General features: G+C 52.8%; 3 protein-coding genes across 3 annotated transcripts; 2 read left to right on the top strand and 1 right to left on the bottom strand.

Annotated features, from left to right (window-relative positions):
• Nucleotides 1–191: 191 nt before the first annotated feature.
• Nucleotides 192–1,056, top strand: TRIVIDRAFT_30972 (uncharacterized protein; the record flags this gene model as incomplete). The annotated part of the gene is made up of 3 exons (XM_014103479.1): nt 192–316; nt 421–601; nt 697–1,056. 3 exons carry the CDS (start codon nt 192–194, stop codon nt 1,054–1,056), a joined length of 666 nt encoding a protein of 221 aa, XP_013958954.1.
• A 220-nt stretch (nt 1,057–1,276) lies between these two features.
• TRIVIDRAFT_122474 (uncharacterized protein) lies at nt 1,277–5,829 on the bottom strand (the record flags this gene model as incomplete). Its single annotated transcript, XM_014103480.2, has 5 exons — nt 1,277–3,061; nt 3,362–4,322; nt 4,386–4,676; nt 4,752–5,416; nt 5,518–5,829. Coding segments are annotated over 5 exons (4,014 nt in total), but the record flags the coding sequence as incomplete, so codon positions are not given.
• A 1,381-nt stretch (nt 5,830–7,210) lies between these two features.
• Nucleotides 7,211–8,374, top strand: TRIVIDRAFT_29773 (uncharacterized protein; the record flags this gene model as incomplete). Its single annotated transcript, XM_014103481.1, has 2 exons — nt 7,211–7,604; nt 7,659–8,374. 2 exons carry the CDS (start codon nt 7,211–7,213, stop codon nt 8,372–8,374), a joined length of 1,110 nt encoding a protein of 369 aa, XP_013958956.1.
• Between the last annotated feature and the right edge of the window lie 335 nt (nt 8,375–8,709).

Below are 8,709 nucleotides of genomic sequence, written 5' to 3' on the forward strand. Positions count from 1 at the left end.
TTACCATATATGGACCGAATCTGGACATGTAGATTGAACTAGAGGAGAACCCCCACCACGAAGCCCTGTGCTCCAACCTGAAGTTTCAATCAAGGCCCGAAACGCTGGCTTCACCTGGGGTTTGTCCTGAGAGAAGATTCAAACCCCCATGACGGGGAGATAGAGACAGCCCCGGAAAATCACCTGCCGCTATGGATATCGACGATATCCTCCGAGAGGTCGATCCTGCCTCTCACGGCATCCCGCTCGAGACTCGAGACTTGCAGGCCCTGACGCGCCTTTGGGTTGCTGAGAGATCAGCCCCGGAGCTGCTCAAGTGAGTATTTAGATATTCGGCATCATGCATGTGTTCTGTACTTTGAATGCATGTACTCTTAAATGACTTCTGTTCTTTGCTAATTGTACCAATCTATGATGTAGCTGGCCTGCTGATGGCTTGTTTGAGCGGGTCAACTCCAAGATCAAATCTCAGATTGAAAAGATTGAGGACATGACTGGGGACATGGATCCCAAAACCAACTTTGCCCTCATCGTCATCCAAACTGAGCTCGAACGATACAAGTTCCTCGTACGAAGCTACCTAAGAACACGAATAGCCAAAGTAAGTCGATCTCAGCCCATATAACTCAGTCGAAAACAGGTGCGATTGTTCATGCACGACAAGATTATCATATCTAATCCTTTCATCTCCTCAAGATTGACAAACACACCCTTCACTACCTCTCAACTCAAGAACTAAGACAACGCCTCTCTCCCACCGAATTAGCATATGCAACGAGACATCAAGCCCTTCTCCATAACCACTACCTCTCATCCTTCCTCTCGTCCTTTCCCCAGCGCCTGCAGAACCTCAACGACACTGCCGGCAATGTCAGCATGATTGATTCTCCGGACCTGGACACCGCTGTATTCGTTCGTCTTCTACGAGATAAAGACGTCTTTGGCAAGGGAACCGACGTCGATACCATTCTCCCGGCAGCCAACGGAGATGTTCTCATCCTGAGGTGGTCGAGCGCCAAAGGTCTTGTCGAGGATGGCGATGCGGAGCTTGTTTGAGGATATTTCATTTCAAGAGCATATTGAAACATGGGCGTTTACTATGACATGGGGAGAGATAAAGGCGTTTCACGAATCAGGCGTGAGGAAAATGAAAATACCCTAAAAGGCCTTGAAAATGGTACGAGCTCAAAAGGGCCAAGGAATTCAATCATGATAGCAAATCGAATAAAAAAAATAAGCAATCCGCTCAGAATTTTGTATTCACAATTACACACATCTAATTCCTAATCTCCCATAGTCTAATTTTGCCCGTATCATTACCCACCGCCAACAAGCTGCTCTCCTTGCCAAATGCCACCGTCGTTATTCTCCCCAGCGGCGTCTGTGCCGTCGGCCAATTCCTGTAGACTGTGCAGCTCGGCAGGTGAGCCAGCCTTAGAGCATCCTTTTGGGCCCTGCTGCCAAACGCCAGAAGCTGACCGTCGGGGGAGAATGTGAGAACTGTGACAGGCGTGACAAGCTGCTCAAACACACGAGTGGGAGTCGGCGTCTCCTTGACGACGACGTTCTTGTCAGCATCTAGGGTGACAAGCTCTGCCCTGTCGTAGATATTGGTGATGCCCGTGTTGGAGCCAATGGCCACCCAGCGGTCATCGCCAATCAGCTCAGGGCCCTGGTGGCCACCGAGGGCAATAACGATGCCGCCGATACAGCCGTCGTCGCGCCATAGGCCAATGAAATTCTTACTCTCCACGCTGTACTCGCCGACTTGGCCGTCTTTCCCCAGGATGGTCATGCCATTTCCAGTGCTCCACCATGCAAAGTCCGCGATGCCGTTTCTGCTGGACAGTCTAGCTGCAGCAATCCACTGCAGCGAGCCGACGCTGAGAATGTTGACGATACCGCCGCCTTTGCGGGTCGACGCGATAATGGCCATGTATCTGCCACAGGGGCTCAGCTTGAACCGCTCCATCGTCTTATGCTCCAGGCGGTGGCCCAGAATCTGCGACGTCTTTTGCACAACGCCAGATTTGAGGTCCCAGTGGTGGAAGTATTTCCTTCGTCCGCCGATAAAGATTTTGTCGCCTTCGGGGTACAAGAACTCTGCTTTTCGGATGTCTACACCCTTGACCTGCACAGACGTCAACCGGGGATTCGGGACCGGGTGGGCGTCGGGGGCAATGTGATGTAGATACAGCACCGATGCGGTACTGGCAGACAGCAGGACTGGGTATTCGGGGTGGAAAGACAGGCACTCCACAGGCGCAAGGTGCTTGTCCGAGATTTCTCGTGTCCTCTGGATGTCGATGACCTCTGGCCTGAGTCGTCGCTTCTTGGGGCCGCCCGCTCCAGACAGGCTCTTGACATCTCGCAAGAACTCTTCCAGCGGCTGGGCGGACACTTCGCCATCGGACTCGTTACCGCTCTCCTCTGAAGAGCCAGAGGAGGCGGATGAGCGCCGCCGTCTCTTTGTAGGGCGTCCCTCCGCCTCCTTGGCCCACGCAGGGGCAGGATGGAGTTGGAGATAGCGCTGTCGGAGTCTTCTGCTGTACTCGGTGCCGCTCACAATGTCCTCGGCCTCGGTCAGTCGCAGTTTTCGCAGTCGTGTATGGTTCGCAAGGGAAATTCCCAGTCGTTCGTCGTCGCTGTCCTCCCAGGCGACCGGATCGCCTTGCTCTGCCTTCTTCGTCGCAGTAGCAGCTGGTGCGTGAGGGACTGCGCCGCTCGGGGCGGTATCAATCATGAACAGATCGACATCATCGACGTCTTCCAGGCCGCCCGTGTCCGCATCGACCAATTCCAATTGTTTTCCCTCCTTCTCGTCCGATGTTCCAAACAGTCCATTGTTCTTAAAGAGACTCTCCCCAAAGCTGACTTTGCTGCCAAAAACCAACCGTTCCAAGTCTTCTTCGTCAGAGTCCTTCTCTTGCAGCGCAATCACTGGCTTCTTTCTTGATGCGTCGTCGTCAGAGTCAATGTCCGATGACAAGGGGCTTTCGGATAGTTCATCCTCTGAGAAATCGGGATCCTGAGGCGGAGCCATGTTTGCTGAGCTGTTCGGCTATGTGGAAGCGCTGAGCAGCGGTTGATTGGTTTGCGCTGCAAAATTTCAATGGGAATCTTTTTTTGAATATTTTTTTCTGGGTCTGGAGCTCAGCCTTGCAGGACAAAAGCTGGTCCAAGTGGGGCGGCGGGGCAATCACAACTTCTTTCTAGACGAGGCTGACAACATATGGAGATGCCTCACCCATTTTCGCCAACAGATTTACATGTTTCCCAGCAGACAACCTAGAATTATTTACATCATCATTATCATTATGCTATTGCAAAAACAAAAATGCGCCTAATTCAGCAATGTAACCTTTTCCAGCTCACTCTCCAGTTTTGAAACGTCTTTGCTCACAGACTCTGCACACTTCAGGGTGTAAACCGCACCTCGCTGAGCAACATCCACCAGCTTGTCTACCCGTCCTCCTTGGGCAAGACCTGACACCATGACACCAAGGAACGTGTCTCCAACGCCATTCACAGAAACGACATTTTCTACATGCTCCACCGGAGGGAATAGTCGCATGTAGATACCACCAACTGCAGGGTTTCCATCATATGATCGAGTCAGAATGTATTCGTCAGACTCTCGGTCCCGGAGCCGCGGGTCGTCTTTTCCAAGGATGGTCGTCAGCAGCACGCCTTTGGATCCGAGTTTTGTGATTAATGTTGGTATGTAGGGAAGCAATTGGATAGACTGCACAGGTACGCCGGCATCCGTCAATTCGACCGATGTGAGACGGACGAACTGGTCTCTGGCTCCGCGCATGCCGAAGGAATCGATAATCTCGAACCATTCCGGGCTGTCTAGATATCCGTTATCCTTAGCTGCAGAGTACATGGCTGAGAGTTCGTAGATATTGGGTGAGGAGAGGTCGACACTTTGGTGGGGGAAAACGCCCAGCGTTGGCACTCCGCGCTGGGGGCCAAAGAGGCTCTTGGATTTTTCAACCGAGACTGGTTCGAAAGCGACCTTGCTTCCGTGCTCATTGGCCGAATGAATCCAGGTCCGGATGCCCTTGGGGCTCCAGTTGCCATCCACCACAAGCCACTTGGGATCCGTCGCCTTGATGGTTGACTTCCAGTCTTCGGGGAACAAGTGCTGCGTAAAGATGCCCATGTCTGCCATAGCCATGACAAGATTCTTGCTTCTGTCATTGATGGCGACATACTGAGCCGTTCGACTCCCAGGATGCTCTGTCCGGTCAAGTTTCTTGACATATGTGGAATCGAGTCCCGAGGCTTCCAAAGCTGAGAGAACTGTTGCACCCGCACTATGTAAATGTCAGCCACGGGATCGTATTTAGAGTAATCTTTGGACGTGAGAGCCTGCTTACATATCATCTCCAACCATGCTGCTAAATTTGACCTGGGCTTGTCGACTTGCTCGATGGGCGGCTAGTGCAACATTGTGACCGACACCGCCGATCGACTGGGTTATGCTGGCGGGGTTAGACGTATGAGCTTGAGGCTGGCCATCACCACCCTTGGGACTGGAGTAATCACAGCTAAGGTCGACAGCAACCGACCCAGCGACAAGGATATCAGCTTTAGAATTTGCTCTCAGCGGAGCCAAAGGTATATCCTTCTCGGTTTTTGATGTAAACGCCACATTATGATCTGATGAACTTCTATCTACCGATTAGAGCCATCCTCGTAAATACTAGTACAAATACAAACTATGCCCCCTAAAATGGACTTACGAGCTCGTTCCCTGGCTCAGCAAGCGCGACAACTCCACCGCAATGTTGGTCGCCCTAACAATGTTGGACCGGACCAGTGCTTTGTTGGCAATGACTGCCTTTTCACCGGTGAGCTCCTTGAGCCTTTGCAAGACGTAGGGCGTGTTGGCGCTGCCCGTAAAGCCCTTTTGGTCGGCCTCTGCTACAGCCTGCTCAATGTGAGCCTGCATTTCCTTTGCGGGAACGCCAAACTCCTCGGGGATGGGGTTAGCAAAGAGCATGCCCGACTCGATGCCGAGTTTCTCCTGAGCCAGAATCATGGCGGCGGCCTCCTTTTCAGTGTACGTAACGGACGGGCTCTTGACGCCGCTGTCCCTCGCCCAGAAGGCCGGGAAATCAATCTTGCCGGTGCGTCCATCGGCAAAGGTGGACACCAAGCATCCCTGAGTCTCGAGGTATTCCAATGTGCGTGGGATATCCAAGAAACCCTTGCAACCGCTGCTAATGACGGCAACTCGTGTCCTTCCCAGTTCCGTAAGATCGGCAGAGATATCCATCGAATCTTCGCCGCCACGGTGAACACCACCAAGACCACCGGTTCCAAAGACTCGGATTCCGGCTAGTCGAGCCAGGAGCATAGTGCCAGCGATGGTTGTACCGCCGTGGATTTTGCGTCCCGCAAGGCCCTGGTGAGGTGGTCAGCCAACACTCTGTCTTGTAAAATGGGTGGCTTCGCCTATGGAATTGGCCAAAATGGCTATCAAAAGCGTAAAAGGCGCAGACTTACCATGCCAACCAAGTATGAAATGTCTCTTCGTGAAGCCTTGACGGTGCCCTCTTCCTCAATCATCCGAATAATCTCATCCGTGGAAACACCCACTTTCGGCACGCCGTCTACAATGGCAATAATGGCCGGGATGCCGCCAGTGCTCCGCACCAAATCCTCATGCTCCCGCGCGAGATCCTTTCCCAGGGCTCCGTGGGTGTAAATGGTCGACTCCAGGGCAACAACCGGCTTGTTGTTTGCGATGGCATCGGACACCTCGCTGGACACCTTGAGGAGGTCTCGGATGGCATTTGAGCCAGCTGCAGCACTCAGACTGCGTCGCTGCAGAGCATGGCTGCGGAGATGGTGGGCTGATTGCAGCCGCAGATGGGCTGATGCGGATTGCTTGAGGAGGACGGAGAGCCGTGAAGTCTTCATGGTGGCGGATGAGTGAAGAACCAAAGTTCTATATGTTGTTCTTCAGTTCCAAGGCGACAAAAGCTCCCCCACCCAATTGCTAGTTTCCTCCCCCACTCTTTAACGAAGCTTGTGTAAGTAGGTTCGTTTAGTCTTAAAGACGAGTTCACCAACGGCCCTAGCAATGTGCGTTGCTTGTGAGGTCTGGTAAGGTTGTTCTGTAGACTGGATAGGATAGTAACAAGGGTTTAAACAAAGGCTGAGCGGCTTCAGCTCTAATTAAGTCTCTGACAAGAGGCCGTTGCCGGAGCTTCTTCTCGTGAACCGCCGGCCTCCGAGAGAGTCACGCCGGCTAGCAATGAACTAATTAGCAATGATATCCGCAAATATTGCTCTGCCGTCTCCAGCTCTTCATCTTTTTCTCCCAAGTGATGCTGTTGATATCTTGGTAAACTGGGGCTGCAGACGGCGAGCAATCCGTCGGCAAGACGCATTAGGAAATTCTGCTTGTAAAGGGCGCTGTTAGTGCAATTGGCTGCTGGGTACGCCAATGCACTACCACTAGCCACAACGGTATCTCGAATCGGTAATAAGCAGAGCCATGAGATTTGGCCAACAGAACTCATCCTTCTCCAGCTTCTCCACCTTGGTTAATTATCAACACACCCCCAATCTGCGTTTACTTTTACCCGTGCACGCGATCCAATCTTGTCAGGACCAATGCGGGGGAGGGATTCTATACTCGTACTCGTACGGAGCGACGGATCAACTTGGTGCTGTAACAGCCGCTATGAGCTTGAGAGTACTAAAGGTGTCGATTCGCCCTCAACATCTTGAACAGTCGAAAAGGATGCTCCCCGCATTGTGATGGAAGACAAGCCTCGGCAATTCCAGCGTGAGACGCTCAGGATTGCGCATCTCTGGCCAGGATAGTTTTAGTGCTGCCGTGTTTGGCAATGTTATAAGATTAGGCTTGACTGGTCATTTAAATGCCAAAACGCGGAGTCCTTCTCAAACCAAAGAAGACGACACAAATAATTTGTCGTGGCTACATCGCATTTATTTACTCTGTACGCATTGTCGGTCGGATCGCGGACTGGCGTAGGATGGTCGAGCTTTTGCGACGTGTTGTCATCAATGATACAGGCCTTATATCTTCCAACACAGGCACGCGAGCTGTTTTCGAGATTTCCCAGAACAGCTACACGAAGAAGGGCAATCTAGATTTTAGCCAAGCTTCCAGATAAGGGCTTCACTCTTCCACCGTCTTATATCATATCACATCTCTGCTATCACCATGCCGATGCACAAGGGCTTTCTACCTCGCGAAGGTCTGTGCGCCGACGTGATTCTAAAGCTCATTCGCAGAACACTTCTGAATCCGAACCTCCTGCTGCCTCTGCTTCTGCTTGCCCGCTACACCAAGAAGGGCCAGGATCTCTCGATTCTGCATCCCAAAGCGGCACGGCGGCTTAGGCTGCTCTTCTACATTGCTGTGGCCCGTGGACTCAGCGGCTGGCTCTCAGACAAAGTCCGCAACAACTGGGTCAGAGACAAGTATGACTGGTCCAAGGAGATTGTGCTCATCACGGGCGGCGCGGCAGGTATCGGTGCCTCCATAGTGAAGCTGCTGGATGAGCTCAAAGTCAGGGTGGTGGTGCTGGACGTCCAGCGAATGACGTTTGCGGCCTGTAAGTCCCCGTCACTCTTCAGCTGCATTGCATTGCAGGGCTGACAACATGCAGCGTCCAGAGTCCACCACTTCTACTGCGACATCAGGTCGCCAGCAAACGTGGCTGCTGCCGCCGAAAGGGTAATCGGTCAAATCGGGCATCCCACCGTTGTAATCAACAACGCCGGCGTCGTCCGCGGAAAGACCATTCTAGATGCCACGCCGGAGGATGTGAGGTTCACGTTTGATGTCAACGCCTTGGCCCCTTTCTGGGTGACCAAGGCATTCCTGCCGCACATGATAGCCCAGAACCACGGCATGATTGTGACAGTCACGTCCTTTGCGTCGTGGGTCACAGTTCCCAACCTGGTAGATTACGCCGCGTCCAAGGCTGCAGCCATGTCGTTCCACGAAGGGCTTTCAGCTGAGCTCAAGACTCGATACAACGCCCCCAAGGTCCGCACCGTGGTGGTTCATCCTGGAGCTTCCAAGACGGCGCTTTTCACCGGCTTCAACCAGGGGGCCCCCTTCCTGCTGCCGTCACAGGAACCTGATTCCGTTGCCGAGGCAGTTGTGAAGCAAATCCTCAGCGGGCGGAGCGGTCAGGTCATCATGCCAGAAGCTGGAGGGATGCTCCCCGCCTTGCGAGTGTACCCGGACTGGCATTCGTTCCGAGTTCGAAGCAGAGGCCAGAGATCCATGCTGAACTATAGTGGACGGCAGGTCATTGAGGATCCAGCTGCGCCTGTTGAGGCCAACGACAGCGTGGAGCCCGTCTCCGCAGCCTGAATGAGGAAGCTGGTTGGTGCGAGCATGGTCGAAACATGGTGTTGTTGATGGCCTAAGAGGGTGCTTCAAACCCCTTTCGGCCAGGTCTTACTTTGAGATGCTGGAGAGCTAGGTTTATAGCACCTGAAACTCGTCCCACAATGGCCAGAGATGAACGACTAGTGGCTTAGCAGTGATACTCTGTAATACGCAAAAGCATTACTATCCGTCATTATTTTTAGGAGTGATAGATGTTGGCGATCTCGGACGACGAGCTCCAGTCCTGGCAGGGTGACATGCAAGCCACCGTGGACCTTTGTGAGTGAGTGTGTGTATACATTTCCCGCCTTGACACC

Source organism: Trichoderma virens (genome assembly GCF_000170995.1).
Source record: "Trichoderma virens Gv29-8 chromosome Unknown TRIVIscaffold_4, whole genome shotgun sequence".
Classification (NCBI taxonomy): domain Eukaryota; kingdom Fungi; phylum Ascomycota; class Sordariomycetes; order Hypocreales; family Hypocreaceae; genus Trichoderma; species Trichoderma virens.